A 21,033-nucleotide genomic window follows, 5' to 3' on the forward strand; every position below is an offset into this window, starting at 1 on the left:
TTAAGAAGGGATCTCTTAAAATTTTCATAGACAAACTATGAGCTTCTTCCAATCTGAGCATCCCAGGAAGCTAGAATTACAGGCATGAGCTACTGTCCAATATTACTACCTTTTTAATTAACTTGTTTATTAGGATTTCCAGGCTTACACTGTGTGTACATGTGTGTGTGTGTGTACATGTGCATGCAGGCACACACATACCAGTACTGGCACTGAACTCAGAGCCTCTATGCTGTCCCTTAGCTTTTTTTGCTCAAAGCTGTTGTCATTTGAGCCACTTTCAGCTTTCTTGTCATTAATTGGAGATTGTCATTTAATTGTCAACTAATGGGGATTGTGATTCTTAGATCTCAGCCTCCTGAGTAGCTAAGATTACAGGTGTGAACCTGGCTTCCAAATTCACATTTCACGTCTAGACCTAACCTCTCCTCATCCCCAGATTATCATCTCCTCATCATTTTTAAGTGAATATATAAACCATGTTTTTTATGGGTTGTTTTTTTTTTTTCCTGCTCTTTTGGCTCAATTTTGCTCTTAGGATAAATCCAAAATCCTTAGCCAGATACCAGTGGGCCAGGCCTCTCATTCTAGCTATTCAACAGGCTAAGATCTATGAAGTGAATGGTCTGTTTGCAGTTTACAAATAAAAAGTAGGCGCAATTCAAGTTAATCCATTGTCACAGATCTTCAGTTAGGATTGTGTCTTCACATTCAGGTTTTTAAATTATGTTTATTTCTCTGTTCCATCAAATTTTTACTAGGCTGGTGTTTAAATGCTTGGAGTGAGCATTAGATTATATGCTTTTATATTGCAAAACATATAGCATCATTTTAAGTGCCCACCACCACCTTTTGGGCAGCACTACAAATATTAACCATTAACTAAAGCATATAAAATGAGCTTGTCATTACCTGTGTGTGTGTGTGTGTGTGTGTGTGTGTGTGTGTGTGTGTGTGTGTGTGCTTAATATTTGCTGACACCCATCAGAATTAATTTCCATAGGAAAGAATATTTTTGTAGCTCTGCAGATATTTAAAATCATTTTGATGCAAGTATTTGCAAGAGTGTAATAACTATGTTCAGACTTTATAGACTGTCATAGGTGAAAGATCTATGCAGTGAAGGTTAACTTTCTGTTTTATTTAATGCAGTGATGTTTTTGCTTTTACACTTAAACATTTCTAAAAGTTTTATGTAACGTACGTGGTATACTACATAATTCCTCTCCTTGGGAAGTTTTGTTTTGTTTTTGTCTTGGGTTCCTTTTTTTTTGTGGCCAAATGTACAGTTAAAGTTTTCTTTACATTGCTAGACTGGCTTATAAAGTATGAGCCTTTGGTCCAAACACTGAAATGCCCTTGTGATACACTGTCACCCTACCAAACAAGTTAAAGGGTTTTAGTTTTTTCATGTGGTTGTGCTGTTACCCCTCTAATGCCTCTCACTGTCCCCTTACTGGCTCTGTGAACAGCAAGGAATCATGTTAAATGGAAAGTGGCAGGTTCAGTCTTAGGATGATAATTTATCTTAACTGGTACTAGAATTAAGACAACAGTATCATTGTTAAATGAGTCTATGAGTTTTCATCGTTTATGTTAAACTCTTGGAGGCTTAGAATTAGATGCTATGTCTTTGAATAAATATTTCAAATTTTCTTGGTCCTGCGTCAAGATTTCATACGTAAGAGCATCAGATGAAATTCTACCCACATCTATTTGTAACTGAGTTAAGAATAGTGAAAGACAACATGTGTTTGATATTTAACGTAAATCACAGATGTGACATTCTATCCAGAATATATCAGTACAGTCTCTTAAAAAAAGCATATTTGTCTAGTTAACTACCAATTTCCTAGTTTTATCACTCAGATCCATTCAGATCTCTCAGCTCACTTATCCTGATATGTTTCTTCATCCAGGATCCAATGAAGTACTGGGCCCCATAGTAAATATTTTGTAGGCTTGTGGGTCATTTGATCTTTGTCAGACCCACTCAGCCATACTGAATAGTCAGTACAGGAGCACATGAGCGTGGCTGTGTTCCAGTCAGACTTGGACAAAATGGGCACTGGCCCAATGATGGTAGTGGACTGACCCCTTCCTGACCTGTTATGACCTGGTTTTTTCCATCGGTTACTGTAACAGTTCTCAAGGACTATCATTTCATTAAATAATAATGTTTAGTTATAGTATTTGACTGAACATGGTAGTTGCTATGTTTTTTACATAGATAACCACATTTAATCTTTCAAAACAATCTTGATAATACTGATGATACTATCACAGATTTATTTATAGAAGTAAAAATGAAGATTTAGAGAGAAGTTAGGTGAGTGACAAGCTGAATGTAAACGCTAATTCAGCATCTCCTTTGTAGGATTTATGCTGTGTTTTATCAAGTAGATGTAAAAGACAGACTATACCCTTTCTAGTCGGCAAAATGATGCTTTGTCTTCACGCTGGTCACAAGCTTATGCTGTGAGACTTGTCAGATAGTGTATTGGAATCAGAATTTCTCATCTTCTGTTTTGGGAGCTTTATAAATAATGTTAGGTTAGGAAGTGGTGCTGTGGCTCAAATGGTAGAGCACTAGCCTTGAGCTGAAGAGTTCAGGGACAGCGCCCAGGCCCAGAGTTCAGGCCCCATGACTGACAAAAGAAAAAAAAGAGGAATGTTAGGTTAATTTGGATGCTCTGTCTTATCTTTTAGAACAGTAGGATCTCAAGGTGACTCAACATTAGTTATGCTTTCAGTACTGATCTATTACCAGTCGTCCCCTGCTTCTGCCAATTCTCAAATTATCCACACTAATTTTGTGGTTAAGTTCTTGAGACCTCTCCCCCAGCCTAATCAACTGCAATATAAATATAGTCCAAGGAGGGGGTTTCTACTTTTGTGTAGAATATGATTTATTTAGTTTGAATTTTTGAACTTTCATTATGAATTTGAGTTTTGTATGACAGTGTTTGTAGTTGCTTTTCAGTTTTCCTTACTTGCCTGTATGGAGAATGTAAAATGTAGTCATCTTTGCTGAAACTTATCTTTAGGACCAGGAGGTGGCAGTGTTTTCCAGGTAATTTAAGGTTACTGTGTATTACAGTTGCTGAATTAAGGGTTTGCAATGCTACTTGTAAGTTGGAAGACCTAAAATAAGGCTGTATATATTCTTGTCCATAAAGAAGGAAGAAAATGTTTTTCAGCATTCAGGTGCATTTTCATAGCTTTTATAGAGAGCTAGAAATGGCATAGTTTTTAACTTTCAAACTTTTCCTTTAGGAGGGAATCTTTGACAGATTAAACTCTTATTAGTCATTTACTTCAGAAACAGAACAAAGCACTTGATTGAACCCTGCCTTAATAAGTAGGCCATGGACAGTGGGCAAGTTATTGATACTTACTTAAATAAAAAAGGAAAATCTATTTTTCTTTTTTTTTTTATTGTAAAGCTACTATACAGAGGGTTACAGTTACATGAGTGAGGTTATGAGTAACATACAACATCAAGACTACCAAGTAGAATGGGAAGAATTAATGCCAGTGACTCATACGTGTAATCCTAGCTGTTCTGTAGGCTGATGGGATCTGAGGATTGCAGTTCAAAGCCACCCTATACAAGAAGGTTTGTGAGACTTTTATCTCCAATTAAGCACCAAATGGTGCTTAAAAGGTAGGCACCTAGGCCCCGAGTTCAAGTCCTAGGTTTGGCACCAGAAAAGAAAAGGAAGTCAGCCTGATGTACCAATCCTCTGGATAGAATACTTTTTTTTTTTTTTTTTTTTAACATTTTGGCAGGTATGAGTGTTTATAAGTGCCTACATAGAGAAAACAAAATGTGCTCATTATCAGACTTAGGCAGTTTTTTCCCACTAAAAACAATGTGGAACTGTAAGTTTATGCTTTATGAAAGTATATATAGTAATGTGTTAAATGGGATTTGCTGTGCTTTATTTTAAATAAACAAGTTTCTTATTAACAGAATTTCTACATATAATCAATCTTATTGTACTTAACTCAGATATTTCTCGATATGCATGCTTAGTGATTATAATTCTATATAGCACTACACACACACACACACATACACACACACACACACATTTTAAATTGAATACTAAACACCAGATGACTTTTTGTACCAAATCTGGAAGAAAATTCTGGTTTACTCATAACTTTGCCAGCCCTGTGTTGCCAGTATAAGTAGGTGCTACATGATTCGTTTAACATTTCCTTCACTACTAAATAAGCTGAAAAAAAATTCTAAAAGCAAATCATTTCTAAATCATTTATACAAAAAATAAAATTTAAATATTTTTATATCAAGGGTATAATGGCCTTTTAAAAAAAGAGCAAAAGTGTAATGTACTAAACATTCAACTTAAATACTTCACAATATAAGAGATTAGAAAAAGTAAAGTATATCAACAGAAGGAAAGAAATGTTTAAACATGGGTTTAAAAAATTCATAGAGATGATTTAAACAAAGTAGAAAAGCCTTACATCAAGATTGAGAGAAGGCCGGGCACCAGTGGCTCACTCACGCCTGTAATCCTAGCTACTCAGGAGGCTGAGATCTGAGGATAGCCGTTCAAAGCCAGCCTGGGCAGGAAAGTCTGTGAGACTCTTATTTCCAATAAACCACTAGAAAACCGGAAGTGGTGCTGTGGCTCAAGCAGTAGAGCACTCGCCTTGAGCTGAAGAGCTCAGGGACAGTGCACAAGCCCAGAGTTCAAGCCCCACGACTGACCAAAAAACAAAAAAAAAGATTGAGAGAAGCACAAATACTGATACTGGTGTTTAAGCATGTTCTATTTGGATCTGCACAAACTTGCAAAAGTACTACGAATCATGATCAATTAAACTACATACACATTTTCTTGAATTTTGTGGTAAAAGGCTTACAGAGATGAAAATGGCTGTTTTCACATTCTTGAACATGGGTAGCATTAGGTTTGCTGCAGATAACAAAAAGCCAACATGAGAGAAATTTCTCTCTCATGCTCATGAGATCCAGAATTAAGTGCAGAGACAATAGGGAGATTCATAGCACAGGACTGAGGCCACGTCTGTCTTAACATTGTCTCATGGCCCTAGATACCTACTTGAGCTCCAGCTCTCATTTCCAAGAGTCCTTGCTGGCTTAGTTTCTCTTTCTAAGCAGACATCCCAGAAAACAGTAACATATTTATGGTATTAGCCAGAACATAGTCATATGGCCATTTTGGCAATACCTGTTGCTAAAGAGTCCAAACACTATAGTGTTTTATTTCTGTCACTGTGTCATTATGAAGGAAGAATAGAGTGAGCAACCAGAAGTTTCTGTCTCATAGTCACTTCATAGTTTTTGTAGCAAAATAGCTGAAAACCTAGTGGTATAACCCATAAGAATTAATAATGAGAAATACCGGATTACTTGTTGTATTTACCTTATCAGTAGTAATGACCATCATCCATCATCATTTTGAGGTGAGGTACTGGGTATGGAATCCAGGACTTCATGCTGTGAGACAAGCTGTCTACCACTGAGCCCCACCTCATACGCTCGGGATACTCTCCACACCACTCTGTAGTTGGCACCATCTGCCCTATGCTACATGTGAAAACACTAAGGCACAGGCCTCGCGGCCACCCTGCTCCATGCCTGTCACAGGAGGATTTGAGGTAGCTCAAATGTACACAAGGAACAGAAAAACAAATTGATACACTGATTAAAGAGAAAATGGGAATGAAGGGGAAAACTTCCCATGAAAGTATGTTTTTAGGAATAATGTAAGCATTTTGCACTGTAAGTACTTGTGAAGGTGTTATTATTTATTTAATGTTAGCCATTTGTAACAGTACTTACATTTGAAACCAGAAAAGATACACAAAATTGATGCACAGAGTTGAATATTACATGCTGCTCTTAAAGAGGTATTTTGTCACTTAGATTTGTCACAAACTAAAATGCAGAAAAGAATTTTTTTTAATTGTGAATTTTTTAATTGCAAATTTTCTTTATGTGGACTCTTGGCATCTTCAGTGTATCATCATATAATTTCACTCATAAAGGAGAATTTTTTACATATTGTGGCTGTAAGGAATCTTGAAGGTTATTATAGTATGTTGTTATTATTTGCTGGTTTGTGTGAGGGGAGAGGTTTAGCTTAGCCAAATTGCCATTGTTTGATTAGTGTGTGTGTGTGTGTGTGTGTGTGTAAATGGGCACACATGTGCATGTATATCCATGCTAGTACTGGTGCTGAAGCCCAAGTTCCAGACACTGTCTCTTAGCTTTTTCACTCAAGGCTAGTGCTCTGCCACTTGAGCCACAGCTTAATTGGAGATAAGAGTCTCAGACTTTCCTGCCCTGGCTGACTTCAAACTGTGATCCTCAGGTGTGAGCCACCAACACTTGGTGCCACTGTTTCAAGTTAAGAAATCAGTTAGTATGCCTGAAATAGAGCAAAGTACTACCTTCCATAGCCACAGCAGGTTGTGTGAGGTGGGTATAATTCTAAAGTCTGGGCATTGTTACTGCTGAGTCCAGCTCCTTAAACGTGGTACATATCAGGTCTCACCATCACTGTGGTATGCCTTGGACATAGAAATATTAAAAATGGGTTGCTAGAGAAGAATCCAGCAAATTCTTGACATGTTGTAAAGGTTATTATTTAAGGAAAGAAAGTTATGTCCAGAGTTTGAACGACTATTACATTGCCCCCTTTAAAGTGACAGTTTTTGTGGAGAAAAGGAACATGATTTAATCCTATAACCTTCAAAAAGAATATAGATTCATTTCATTCTTTAATTTCAAGATGATTTGTGTGAAATAAATAGAACATTCATTTAGTAACTCCATTTTGTTTTATTTCTTAGGATGTGATCTTCGTGGTGGGAAGCTCAATTGTAAACTTTCCCAATGGATGCAGACAGTGATGTTGCTTTGGACATTCTAATTACAAATGTAGTCTGTGTTTTTAGAACAAGATGCCATTTGAACTTAAGGAAGATTGCTTTGGAGGGAGCAAATGTAATTTATAAGCGTGATGTTGGAGTAAGTATGTGCATTTTGGTATGTATGCATACATATGTGGCCTATATAGTGCGGTGAAGGATGCTGCAGTGCGTGTATCTATAGATAGTTTCTGAGGACATATGCTCAGCCCTTGGATGCTACCCCTCATCTTATGGAGGGGGCAGGCTTTGGAAATAATATTGTAAATAATTTATTTCCAAGTTTTAGCAAAGCTCATTAATTATAGAGACATATTGTTCTCTCAATTTCTTTAAACTGAAGCAAGGAACCTTTATGCTTTTGTGTTTGCTTATTCAACTATTGCTACAATAATTTTAGGATGTTTTTAATTATTACTTTTTTTTTGGTCGGTCGTGGGGCTTGAACTCTGCGCTTAGGCGCTGTCCCTCAGCTCTTCATCTCAAGGCGAGCGCTCTACCGCTTGAGCCACGGTACCACTTCCAGTTTTCGAGTGGTTTATTGGAGATAAGAGTCTCATGGACTTTCCTGCCCAGGCTGGCTTTGAACCTCGATCCTCAGATCTCAGCCTCCTCAGTAGCTAGGATTACAGGCGTGAGCCACCAGTCCCCAGCTTATTACATTGTGCTTTAGTCAAGATAGATTTTTTTTTTTATTTATTAACAATAGGTAAAAGTAATATTGTAATATTGTTCATATCTTAACCTAGACATTTTAAATTTAACTTTAGTGTTTTTCAAAACCTTTTTTTTTTTTTTTGTGGAGTAGGGGATCATGAGTTCTTACTAGAAATGAAGTTACAGTTAGTTAAATTCAACTAAAATTTCAGAGATTTAAAGATTTTTAAATTTATTAGTGATACCTTAGTTTTGGGTTTTTTTTTTTTTCTTTTTGTAGGATGAGTTTGAGGCCACCTTGGGCTACCTAGTTAGAGCATGGCTCAAAAATAAAATTGAAGCCAGGTACTGGTGGCTCATGCTTGTAATCCTAGCAACTCGGAAGGCTGGGGTCTAAGGAACATGGTTCAAATATAGCTTAGGCAGGAAGGTCTGTACGACTTAACTTCAATTAACCACTAAGAAGCCAGAAGTAGAGCAGTAGTAGAGTAATCTAGGCCAGCTTTAAGCAAAACAGCTAAGGGACCGTGCCTAGGCCCTTAGTTAAGCCCTCCAGTACTGGCACAGAAAAAGTAAAGTAAAATAAAATCAAATATTTTTTAATGCCTTTCATATATAAGAATCTCAAATAATAACTCCAGCTTTTGCATTTCTCCTGCACTTTGTACTTTGAAAATCATTCCCATTTGGAATTTGTATATATACAGTGGGCATCTCAGCTGTAAGATACGCTATGAGGTAATGACCCATGAGTGTTGTGAATTGAGAATGATGGAGGGATGGGTAGTTTTGGGGCTAGTCAGGGCAGGGTTCTCCATGAAGGTGATGTCTGGTGTCAGCTTGTTGAGGAAGAGTACTCCAGATGACATTAGCAGCAAACACAAAGCTCTTGGTGTGTGAAGACATTTGGCATGTATTAGCACCCATGTAAATTCCATTGGTGTGACTGGAATAAAATGAGAGCTGAAACGTTTAATGTGCCTGTATATTGTTGATTCTTTGTATATAACGAGAGATTTATGTTGATCTCACTTTTAAAAAGTATACTTACTATTATTGTACATAGCTGATATGCTGTCTCAAAGAAAATAAGTCCTTGGGGAATAGAATAATTATGTCTTTGTGTTAAGTATTGAAATTGATTTCAGAATGAGCAATTTAGAGAACAGGTATTTCAACCCTGATAAGCTTGGGGTAAACCTTGGATATTTAACATAGCCACATAAAACAACCATATGGGAAGGTTAACAATGCTTACTAGGTAATCTTTTTTTTCTTTCCAGAAAGTATTAATGAAGCTTAGAAAACCTAGAATTACAGCTACAATTTGGTCCTCAGGAAAAATTATTTGCACTGGAGCAACAAGGTAAACATACTTGGGTTATTAGTTTTTATTTTCTGTATTTCTCCCCATGGAAAGGACATTTTTTGAAATTAAAAAAAAATCATATGTAAACTTTGATGTGTTACTCAGTGTAAGATTTACTTCCTGTATAACTGATCATATTTTTTCTTTCCTGAAAATGTAGTGAAGAAGAAGCTAAATTTGGTGCCAGACGTTTAGCTCGCAGTCTACAGAAGCTAGGTTTTCAGGTAACATTTTCAAAAACTGTCCATACTGAAGTACCCAAAGGTTTACTTGTGTAAAATTCAAAACTTTAATAAATAAAACACAAGAGTTCTTATGATGGAACTTTACCAGGAATTTTTTTTAATTCTGCCCTTGGTGTGAAAACTAACAACATGCCTATGTGATATTTTTAGAAGATCTTATCCTTTCCTCTAAATTATCCCATTAAGTCAATTGCCTGTTCAACAGCTTTAGTTTTTTACATACCTGTCTCTCTCCTCTTATCCCCCATCCCCAATTAAAAATATGCTTGGTCATCATGAGAATGCTGAGTCGGGCTGGTAAGCAGAGTTGCAGACCCTATTGACCTGAACCCTGGGTGGCAGTAAGATGTTGAGTTGACTTGCTGGCCTGGCAGCTTTTCAGTTAAAATTACTGCTTGTGATGAAAGATTTGCTAGGCCATTTGCAGATGAGTTTGTGACCGTGGAAGGTGAGATGTGGCCCTGAAAGAGGTGAGCCAGCCTGTTTGGGATGTGGCAACATTCACAGAAACAGCTATAGGAAATTGTTTATCTGACTTCAATCTCAGAGGTACAAATTCAGAATGAAGTTCCAGTAGAAAGCCGGGCTTTTGGTGTTGACCATTGGTATCAGAGAGCCTTGAGGTGTAGCTCTGTGGGGGTGCTATCTGGCATTTTGCTGGCTTTCTATTGCTTTGTACAAGTACTGAGTTGGAAGGATGGTTAGTTTTCTCCAGAATTCTGGTTTTAGGCAGAATGTTGAAAAGATAATTAGATGAAACAGTTCAGTTATTTGAATGGCTATTAAGAGAACATTTTCAGCCTTGGAGCTTCTTAGGAAAGCATTAAAAGTGTTGAGGAAGGCTCAGTCAGTTAAACACATAGTTTTATCATCCTTACTACAAGGAAAATAAACATTAAATTTACAGAAATGTTGTTTTACCCTATTGAATACAAGAGCAGTATATCACCTTTGAGCCCAATGCACACTCTGTTTATTGACTTTTTTAAATGAGAGCTTTCTGTTTTGTTTATTCAGAAGGAAGACCTGGCTTTGATTTTTTTTTTATTTTTCCCCCACTTTCTCAGTAGTCTAGAATACCCCATTTTAAAGAATTAAAATTAATCTGAATGTAATATTCAAAAGACCTCAGATATTTAGACTTCATTATGCAGTTATAGGCTTTTGCTATTTTCTAATGAAGTGTTTATTTTTTCTATCAAATTATAGCTTTCAGTTAATAATAGACTCCTGCTTAGGATATCTGTTAAGCAGGTTTTTCTTGTTTCAAAATAACTCACTGTGTTTTACTTTTTCTCCCAAAGGTAATTTTTACAGATTTTAAGGTTGTAAATGTCCTGGCAGTTTGTAACATGCCCTTTGAAATTCGTTTGCCAGAATTCACAAAGAACAATAGACCTCATGCCAGGTGGGTCTTTGAAGAATCAATATAAACTTACCAAATTTGAAATTGCCTATCAGCTTTAAATGCATATACTACTTGTACCTTTTTTTTTTAAATATAGTTACGAACCTGAACTTCATCCTGCTGTGTGCTACAGGATAAAGTCTCTAAGAGCTACATTACAGATATTTTCAACAGGAAGTATCACAGTAACAGGTAATCTATGATGGGGAAGCCAAACTTGACCAAACAGATTGAGCTATGTAAGAGATAACCATACCAAAATTGAAACATTGTCTGGTTTGTCCTGTTTTAACAGTATAGATCAGTATTATCTGCTTTTGTGCTGTCTGTACCTACTACTTACTGTGCTTTTTGTCTTGATTTTTCATAGTGAGCTTTGTCTGTGTTGTTCCCTGTCATCCTTACTAGATCAGTCTCTTGGTTTTCCAGTGCTCATTGTGTGAGTGTACTCTCCTTAGATGGTTGAGTAGTTTTCAGTTTTCTCATATATATATATCATCATAGTATACTTTTTTTAAAAATTTAAATTTATATCTTGCATATCTTCCCAAGAGGAACAGATTTACATAAGCAAAAATATTCAACTCTAACTAGTACCTATTTACTATGTATTTATGGCATTGTTTGAATATTCAACTTTTGGGAAGGGTGGTTTCAGAAGATGAATCCTGCATGTCAAAGGGTAGTGTTGACATACAGGGTGATTTGTAAAGTTGCCACGATTATAAATTACACAAAGGCATTGTTTGGGAGTCAGACCCAATGTTATACATACTTGAATTAAGGAAAATATCTTTAGTTATCTTGAATACTTCACATCTTCGAGGAGAATGAAAATATCAACAAGTAAGCCTTAGGATTTTGTTTTATTTTATCTTGATTTTTTTTTTTTTTTGTTTGTGCCAGTACTGGGATTTAAACTCAAGGCCTGGGTACTGAACTGTCCCTAAGCTTTTGCACTCAAGGATACCACTCTGCCAGTTGAGCTACAGCTCTGCTTCTTTTTGGTGGTTATAGATAAGAATTTCACAGACATCCCTGCCCAGGTTGTCTGGCTTCAAACTATGATCCCAAGATCTTGGCCTCCTGAATTATTAAAATTGCATGAATGAGTCTCTGCCACCCAGCCAAGCCTTAGTTTTGACTCATCCTGTGGGTTTTCTCATCTTCCTTGGGGTTCTTGACACCAAATGCCAGGATCCTACATGAATCTTAAGGAACAGGTCTTCACTGTCTTTTGCTTTGCTCTGAGCCAAGATTCTGAGACTCTGACATAGACTTGCTAAATGTAAAATCAAATAGCACACATGTAAAAAATATATTTTGTAGACAAACACCATAACAAACTGAAGACAGTTGACCTAGTAAACTACTATGTAGCTACAGTGGTTAACTATAATAGAACTATAGAAATATAGTAGTTAACTATTATACGTCTGAAATATCAGATGAAATGTGAATGTGCAATCACTGGGCCTTTCTATGTGCTATTCTATGTGGAGGGATTAAAATGAGTTAGAATGGAACAAACCAAGACACAGGATATGTTCATTACCTTCAAAGTTTACAGTGAGTGAATACATAAGTTTTCATGGTCTTCTAAAGAGGCCAGTTGCATTAGTGAAACCATTTTTGTTATTTATATTTACTCTTACTGTTTTGTGGTGCTGGGAATAGAATCTAGGCCAAACAGAGAAGTGCTCTGGTAATCTATCACAGAGCTACATCCACAACCATGAAGCAGTTTTTATTCAAAATTTATGAAAATATTTTTTTCAGTGTTTTTAAACATTTGTCCTTGCTTAAATATTACATTTTTCAAGGTTTCTCAAGAGTTCTACGGATTAATAGACAACATTGCCTCATTGCTTGTGTTTTCCCATCCACACTGACTTTGGAAGAGCTTAGGGGTAACTGTCCACTTAGCGGTAGACACATGGGTGCCATGTGGTGGGAAATAAGAGGGGAAGTTAGGTCATTTAGTGTAAGACATTTGACAGCAGCTTTGTTTCATTCCACTGAGTTTCACCATACTTCAGTGATCCTCAGTTGTCTAACCAGCAGACGATTACCAAAAGGATAGTGGGCATCTGGTTCCATTTGTTATTCTCTCCATGCTCCTAAGGTCTTTGATTCTCCTCTTTGATGATGTAATTTTTATAGGCTTTGCTTTCATACTGGTGCCCTAAAAATAAATCACTTTATGCTTCAGACTCTACATTGTCCAGAGAAAATTCGCATTCCCTCGGTAATTATTTTATGTGTAAGTGTAGTTTGTTGTTTAATGGGGTTGTAGTCCCCGCTCCGCACCCCTCCAGTGTATATATATACCGGAAGTTGGTTTTTCCTAGTGTGCTCCTCAGGTTGGCTCACCCTTCCTCTCTGTGTGTGTTATAGGGCCCAACGTGAAGGCTGTGGCTACTGCTGTGGAACAGATTTACCCATTTGTGTTTGAAAGCAGGAAAGAAATTTTATAACTCATCACTTAATTGGTTAGAATCTCTAACTGAGCACCTTTAAAGCCTGCTGCACATTGGACTCAAAATAAAAGGAAAACTGGACCAACAGTAATTGAGGAAAGAGACTCTTTTTATTCACTCGTGGCTACAGTGTAAGCTCCAGTCCCTTTGGATTTTATTTCAAACTTTGCTGTAATATAAAAAGGAAGTTTACAAGACATGACATTGCTGCTTTTAAAAAAGGACATTCTATTTATTTTCGCAGTAATTCTCATGTCCCATAAGCAGAGCTGTCACAATGTGCACTACCTTAAATTGTTTTATTGTTGTCATTGTTATTTTTTTTCCAGTTTGAGCTAATGTGTTTTATTTGTGAATAGTCTTTTACATTTTTGTATGCTGAATATGGGCACCAAAGAACCTGTAAAAGTTATCTTTTTCAATTGAATGTGCACAAATAAAAGTTTGGAAAAGATCTCTCTTCATAGCCATTCTGTAAGTTTTATTCCCCATTTTCTATCTTCAAAAAATTGTATTCATAATTCTTCTGTTTTCTTTTTAATCTATGCAAGCTTAGACTTTGGCTGAAGTGTGTTGGCTTATTTTTGAAGTGTGTTTTACAGATAATGTATATACTGTGTGTGTATAGTATCTTTTCATGCTCTGTTACCAAATATCAAATAGGAATTTTTTTCTTGCAGATTTAGGAATAAAAACATGTATATAAATTCTAGGGAACTTGGGTAGAACTTTATAGATAAAGGATGTTTTATGTTGCTAATTAAATATGGTAGGAAAAGATAACTTTTAAAAGTTAAGAAATTATAGTTTTGAAACAGAAACTTCTTACCCCCTAGATGGAGAGCGATGCTGAGATGGGCTCCACCTCTCACGTACCTGAGTTATTCTGGAAGGACTCAGCTCTAGATGTAGGACGTGATTGAGGTTCTGAGCCTATTCATTTCAGGATGTTACTCAAGGCTATTCTAAATTTCTTCAGAGGTCGATAACATTGTGCTGTTTTCAGAAGAAGTGCCCCCAAGCTGCCTCTGTGCCACAGGATAATTATAGTTCAGCTTGGACTTGAAAGCCATTTTGCAAGATATGTCTTTCCCCTCTGTGTTTTATGTAATGGAGCTAAAGAGTGACTTCAGTACACAAGATTGCTCCTCTTAACGTTTTAACAGATGAACATTTATGAGACAGGGTCCTAGCCTACAGGGCTTGGAAATGGTAATGCCGGATCAGTCCACAAACTCACACCTATGGGTGCAGCATAGCTAGTCCTGATTTTATCTAGAAATAAGCTGGGTGTAGAGTCACAGTCTCCTCTCAATGGAAACATAATAGAAACAGTATTTCTTATGAAAACTTGCAACACCTGAGCCTCCGTGGTTAGTATATTTTTTTGTACCATACACCATATTATAAAATCTTGAAAAGCTAACTTAAGCACTGACACTGAAGAGTACATACTATTTTTTGTTTTCTTCCTTCTCAAAAGCCTTCCCCTACCCTGCTTCTCCCCTATAAATAGGGAGGGAAAGGCCATTATACATTTTTATGAAAGATTTGTGTGATTTTTAAACTTTAATTTTTTACATTTGTGCTTTTTAGTTATCAGTAGCATAGCTAAACCTCTAAATAGAGAATAAACTTAGATGAAAGCTACAAGCAGACCTTTTTAAAGTTTTGAGATGTTTCCATTTAGTTAATTAACAGTAATAAGTGAGTCTCTATTTTGCAGTACACACACACACACACACACACACACACGGAAATACAGGAGAGAAAAATGTAATTGTATAGCCAAGGTGCAGATCCAGATGCATTTCTTTTGAGTGTTCAGATGACTTGGAAACCAGGCAGATCAGAAGTTTTGGAAATGCCTGTCAGGGTCTGGATGCGGGGCAGCTGCGTGCTCAACACCTGCCAGTGTCTGTGGGTGGATCCCCTATACGTAACAAAGCTAGGACAGAGTGTATCTGATGTCTTCTGGTTTTTCACAAGTACTGTACATTTTTTAATAAATAAAAACTGTGAATATATGCATACAAATTATAAGTATCTCCCCTTTTTATTTTTGAAAACCATAACAGTTTATTTGGCGGGGGGCAGGATGGGGGGGCAGGGAAGGGGCAGGTGGGTATTGGGTTATCTTGAAGACAACAAAATTGTTGAGTTACAGACAGGATAAGAAAAGGAGAATAGGAGAGAATGCTGGCAACACTGAAGTTGAAGTCTAGTAGTAAACTAGCTTGGTTATTTCCTGCACATTTGCAATGAATAGCCAAACCAGAAAATCACCAAAGGTTATGTAGTGTCTGAACTTGAACTGTGCAACAGTTTTTAAAACTATCTGATGTTTAACCAAATCAAAAAGTTCATGTTAATAACCTGTTTTGGGTTTTTAAGACTCTTGGCATGTAATTCCACCAGATGGCATGCTAAATTAAATTGATCCTTACAGAATGCACTTTCCCTTCACTTTCCAAAACAAAATACATGGCATCCTCTTAATTGCGTATGAAACATACCACGATAGAAATGAAACTTCCGGTCTTCCCTTGTGGCTTCTTCTGCCAGCTTTAGATGACATGTTTCAGAAGTAAGACAGTCATGCTCCTTAGTCATAGCTAATTTCCATTTTACTGTTGCTTACATAGATTTATAGTCTTCTTACTTAAAGGGGAGCAAGATCATGAACCCTTCTGCCAATGGTGGGGACTAGTAGGAAAATTACAACTTAAATAACAAAGGAGTTTAGCCTTTGGCTTCTCTTTTCTTTAGGTTAATCATAATTTTTAAAAAGTTATTTTCAAGCTCTATCATCTGTGCTTTTCAAGCTTTTGTGTTTCTATAGCTTATATTGGTAAAATTCCCTATCAGATCTTTAAAGTTTTAACTAAAGAAATACAGGACAGAGCATTCCATTGTATGGGTAAAAGCCAAGTTGCTGATGTAGGTTGGCTCTTTCTTCACAACGAACATAGGAAAGAAATTGTCCTAATGTCTGAATGTCATTTATTAAATCTGCATTTATCTATAAATCAGCATTGATTGTAGCCTGTGTGCCGTAATCTGAGGTAGTTTCTATTCCTGAGCAGTGAGAAGAATTGCAGGAAATTGAATTACTATAAGCCATCATGAAAAGCATCCAGGAAGAGAATAGGTGACTTAATAACAAACATAGTTGTTCAGAGATTTAGATAAATTGCCAACTTTTTGATGCTTTATTAACAGCTGCTTCTAAATAATATGGTCCCCAGATTTTGAAATTGACCTTTCTAATTACTAAAAAATATAAAATAAAAATGGAAAAAAATGCTTATTTTTCTCAATCTTACAGAAGCATTTCTGTAAATGTTTTATAATACAAAATTCATAAAGGTTTTCCATTAAATTGCACTTCATAATTTGTCAAATAAACTGCATAGTTTTTCTACTTGTGGACTAGGAATTATCACTAAAATCCTAGCCAAAACCCTATCCTAATCTAGAACATAGGTGCAATTAAATTGTCCTTATTATGTGTTCTGGGCTTTTTTTTTTTTTTTTTTTTAATATGAGACCCAGGTAAGTGTATCTTAGTAGGAAAAGATGAATGGTAAAGTGACTGGCCTTCATATATACATACATATGTATGTATATATGTAATGTTTGTTGTTTTTTGTTTTTTTTTAAAAAGGTAGATCTCAACACTAGGACCTGGTCTTTCAAAGACTGCTCTGTGAAAAAGCAGAAAGTGTTGAGTCTGTTGGTTTTGTGTGTGTGTGTGTGTGTGTGTGTGTATGTATGTGTGTGTGTGTGTGTGTGTGTGTGTAACCTAATACCTTGTTCATAATTAAATATTGCTTAGGTCCTTATAAGTCATCTATCTCTTGTAGTTCCTTACAGGGAAAAGCAGTTAAATATTGGGTATGTTTATAATGTCAGTGTGTCTCTTAAAAACAGTTCCTGGAAGAAAGGCATGGGCGTGACCCATGTGTGTTGGTACAGAGACACTCCACAAATATTGTAGTGTTCTTGTGCTGTGTCCGCATGTGTAAGGTCTTGAGGCTGTCAGGGGTCTAGAGAAAGCTGCCGTGGCTCTTCGCTCCCACACAGCTTTTTACACTCTGGGATCTGCTCCTGGGGTTTTCTTTTTTGAAGCTGTGTTGGCACTAACTCTTCTTTGTGATGACTCATAAAGCAAATGTTGTTTTTCACATAGTTCCTGAGAGAAAGAAACACTAATGAAAATGTCGTTCTTAGTTTACTTGAAGACAAATGTGTGGGCTATTATTTTAAAACCCACCCAGGGATTTTAATGTTTTAGCTGTGATAAATGTATCCTGAAATTCAGTCTATATCACAAACATTTGGTCATGCAAAGGATAAGTTGGGTTGTATCCTCAACACAACCATCCTTCTGCAGACCAGGACTTCCAAAGGTAGCATTACATACTAGTAGAGAGTTCATCCCAAATCCTATTTCATTGTCTTTGGTTTTTCTAACTCAACCAGTATGCCTGTTAATTATGTCTGCATGTTTTTGCCTTCTTGCATTTACCCCAGCCTCCTGCATTAATACATTGTTTCTTAGAGGTTGATTCCATCAGCATAAAAATAGGATACAGCACTTAGCTTTTATTTTTTTAAAAAATTAGAGAAGGGAGCCACCTTTGAAATTCCCTCCTATTTAAATCTTTTTTTGTACCTTAACCAATGAACCAAGTGACTGTCACATTAAGGTAGTATGGGTGGGGTGGCTGAAGGCTTGTTTTCAAGGAGAGAAACAGCATGACATTTTAAGTAGTAAAAGTGCTAGTGAGGAAAGTAAGCAGGGAAAGGGAAAATGAATGACTTGGTTGGGAAGGATTGTATTACAGTTGACACCCGCTAAAGAGACATTTGATCCCAAAGTGGAACATAGAAGGAAACCATGTGCAGAATTCCAGAGAACTGAAACTGGGGACAGGTAAATAGGTTGGTCCTTGGAATTTGAAGTCTTCAGGGCTGTATTTTTGGAGGATGGGGAGTACTTCATCTTTGTATATTTGTGTGTGTTCATAATCCTACAGCAGGTGGGAATGGATGGCATAATCATTGTACAAATAGAAAGCATTGGCTTATGTACCAAAGCAGAATATGTGTATAGATGTGGGTAGGTTAGATCTTGTGGCGGGAGGGCTGAGCGGGTTCCATTAGTGTTCTCTCAGTGAACTAAAGTCACCCACAGAAAAAGTGGGAGGTGGTGCTAGAAGCTTGAGAGAGTAGAGATGTGAAGTCACCATGCCATGCTGGAAAGCCAACTCCAGAGAACTGCAATAGCTTGCAAGTCTGCCATAAAGATCTACCTGCAATTTATGTTCACAAATGTAAAACAAGGCTGTCAGCATAGTGTATATTTTCTTTAGGCATACTAGCTCCTTAGAGGGATGAAAGTTGATAGAGTCAGAGTGGTGTTTTGTGTGAATGACTGGGAAAGCATGAAGGGAGGGAGAGGAAATACATAAAGCAGTGAGCCTGGTGGTGCATGGCATACAGCAGGATAAGAAAGGAAGGAAAATGTGGGCACCTTGGTGGCTTCCAACTCTGGAGGGACTTCCCTGAGGAAGTAACTTGAGAAGACAAAGATGGTGAAAGGGACGCTTGTGACTGGAGCATTGACAGTCTAGGATGTAACAGCACAACCTCTTCATGGAGTGGACTAGAGCTGATGCCTACACCTCTGTTCTCTAAAGCCCGCACTCCACTGAGACTACCCAACAAACCTATGTACCCCTGTTTGTAACACCCTGTCACACTTCATTTGACTTGTGTGATACTCTAGTCTGGCTTTCCTCCACCCTCACTGTTGGCTCCTTTTAATACTTCTTTACCTTTCCTTTCTTTGATCTCTTAAAATTTGTATAACCTAAGGCTTAGTGTAATTTTAGGTCTCCTTCTCTTCTTTACTTCTAACCAGATGATCTCGTCTGGTTCCATGACTTGAAAGCCACTTACGAGCTGATAGCCTCCCACATTCAACTCTAAACCAAAGACTCTCCAGAAACGTCAGACTTATATATGTACCCAACTATCAATAACATACCTCTATTTTGATGTCTAGTGGACATCTCTAGATAAATATATTCAAAGCAGAACAGTCATTTCCTGTGCCCTGAAGAGTAGGTCTTTAAGCCGTCCCCCATCCTACCTGCCACCTAGTTCTTCAAGTTAAAAACTTGAGGTGTCACCCACTGCAGTTATATGCAAAGAGACTGTTCCAGGTGCTGAGAAACAGCAGTGAGTAAAAATTCCTGCTCTCCAGGAATTTAAATGAGGAGATAATAAGCCAAGTAAAAGAATGTTTCAGCTTTGGTTAAGACAGAAGTAGGTCAGTAGATGTATAAAGTTGGAGATGTGGTGGTTTTAAACGGGATGGCAGGAAAGGTAGGAGATGGAGCAGTGAGCTGTATGTTGAGGGGAAAGACATAGAAAACCAGTGCAAACCCATTTTTATGAGTTCTTTGTTGCTTTGTATGTCCCTCCCCCATGTTATTAACCCCTGTTTTCACTGAATTTGATGTTGGATTAATTTGTGGAGGGGAAGGGAAAAAACAAATTGTTTAAAATAGGGATACAGGTGGAGGCGGGGCGAGGCGGGGGAGGGAGATAAGAGGGCAGGGAGGGAAGGGATGGGAAGGAGAAAGGAGGAGGTAACAATGCTTGATAAGAAATGTACTCATTACCTTGCCCATGTAATTGTAACCCCTCTGTATGGTATTTTCACAATTAACCCCCCACCCCCCCCCCAAAAAAAAAATAGTGCAAAGACTCTGGGTCTTGAGCCTGTCTGGTGAGCCTGGGCTATAGCAGAGGCTGGTATGGCTGAAGAAGGGAGATGGTAGAGTGGCTGAAAGGATTGGCCACTCCCAGGAGTATTGGGAAGGAGGTATAGTAGTGTGTGCGGATATAAATCCTGATGTGGATGGTGTCCTGTTGTGTCTACTTACTCAGTGAGTTCAGAGCAAGAATGCCCATGCCAAGTGGAGAGGTTAGGAAGTTTCTGGAGAGAAGAGGTGATATTGGGCATTGTCTGGAACAATGGCAGATTTAGTGGACTAGGGATCTGGGTCGTTGCCAGCACTGAGGGCCACTTGACGTCAGTCATGATTGAAAACAAGCCCTAGATCTGTGCTGCTCTGTGCCTCATTTGGCAGCAGATGTTCACTTGAGCATACCTTAACATAAACTACTGGCCTGGGTAAAACCCTTTGGTGGTCTGTGAACTGAGGATGAAACTCCAGCTCCTCACGAGGTCTGCAAAGCTATTCACACTGGTCTAGCTAACACTTCCTAATTCAGCAAGCATCTGCAGCCTTCTGGTCTTTTAATTTTCCTGAAACAGATCAAGCCTGTGTTTGCTTAGCCTGTGTGTGTGTGTGTGTGTGCGCGCGCGCACGCGCGCCCACACATGCGTGTATGTGCTACTGCACAGACTTGAACTCAGCACCTTGCACTCTCACTTGACTTTTCACTCAAGGTTGGTCCTCTACCACCAATCTTGTATTTTGCTATTTTGCTGGTTAAGATGACAATCTCACACATTTTCTGCCCTCAATAATTAGGGTTACAAGTGTAAGCCACCAGCACCTGGCCCTAGTTAGTATTTAAGCCAGCTCTTGTTTTTGTTTTTGTTTTTGTTTTTTGGTCATGGGGCTTGAACTCTAGGTGTGGTGCTGTCCCTCAGCTCTTCAGCTCAAGGTGAGCACTCTACTACTTGAGCCACAGCAGCACTTCCAGTTTTCTGGTTGTTTATTGGAGATAAGATTCTCATGGACTTTCCTGCCCCAGTTGGCTTTGATCCTCAGATCTCAGCCTCCTGAGTTGCTAGGATTACAGGAGTGAGCCACCGGCTGGCAAGCCAGCTCTTCTTGATACAAATCCTCTCCCTACCCCAATCTTTCAAGTAAAACTTACCTTTTACAATAACCT

At 37.7% G+C, this 21,033-nt stretch overlaps 2 protein-coding genes across 5 annotated transcripts in view; one reads left to right on the top strand and one right to left on the bottom strand.

Annotated features, from left to right (window-relative positions):
• Tbpl1 (TATA-box binding protein like 1) overlaps positions 1 to 13,546 on the top strand; it is a 29,730-nt gene extending 16,184 nt beyond the window's left edge. For 2 of the 4 annotated variants that reach the window (XM_042682098.1, XM_042682178.1), the window contains exons 2-7: positions 6,961 to 7,033; positions 8,874 to 8,956; positions 9,120 to 9,183; positions 10,509 to 10,612; positions 10,710 to 10,804; positions 13,010 to 13,546. In XM_042682098.1, coding sequence (XP_042538032.1) covers positions 6,961 to 7,033; positions 8,874 to 8,956; positions 9,120 to 9,183; positions 10,509 to 10,612; positions 10,710 to 10,804; positions 13,010 to 13,089 — 499 coding nt within the window. In that variant the 3' untranslated portion in view covers positions 13,090 to 13,546. Of the gene's footprint in view, positions 1 to 6,855; positions 7,034 to 8,873; positions 8,957 to 9,119; positions 9,184 to 10,508; positions 10,613 to 10,709; positions 10,805 to 13,009 lie in introns of all 4 variants that reach the window. The other 2 variants (XM_042682340.1, XM_042682258.1) reach the window with 1 other exon arrangement.
• A 2,921-nt stretch (positions 13,547 to 16,467) lies between these two features.
• The window catches only part of Slc2a12 (solute carrier family 2 member 12), a 49,436-nt gene continuing 44,870 nt past the window's right edge, over positions 16,468 to 21,033 (bottom strand). Inside the window, exon 5 of the mRNA XM_042681981.1 lies at positions 16,468 to 17,287. Within this exon, the coding sequence (XP_042537915.1) occupies positions 17,134 to 17,287 (154 nt within the window). The 3' untranslated portion in view covers positions 16,468 to 17,133. The remainder of the gene's footprint in view (positions 17,288 to 21,033) is intronic.

The sequence above is a fragment of the Dipodomys spectabilis genome, unplaced genomic scaffold (genome assembly GCF_019054845.1).
Source record: "Dipodomys spectabilis isolate Male_0828 unplaced genomic scaffold, ASM1905484v1 ptg000001l, whole genome shotgun sequence".
Taxonomy (NCBI): Eukaryota; Metazoa; Chordata; class Mammalia; order Rodentia; family Heteromyidae; genus Dipodomys; species Dipodomys spectabilis.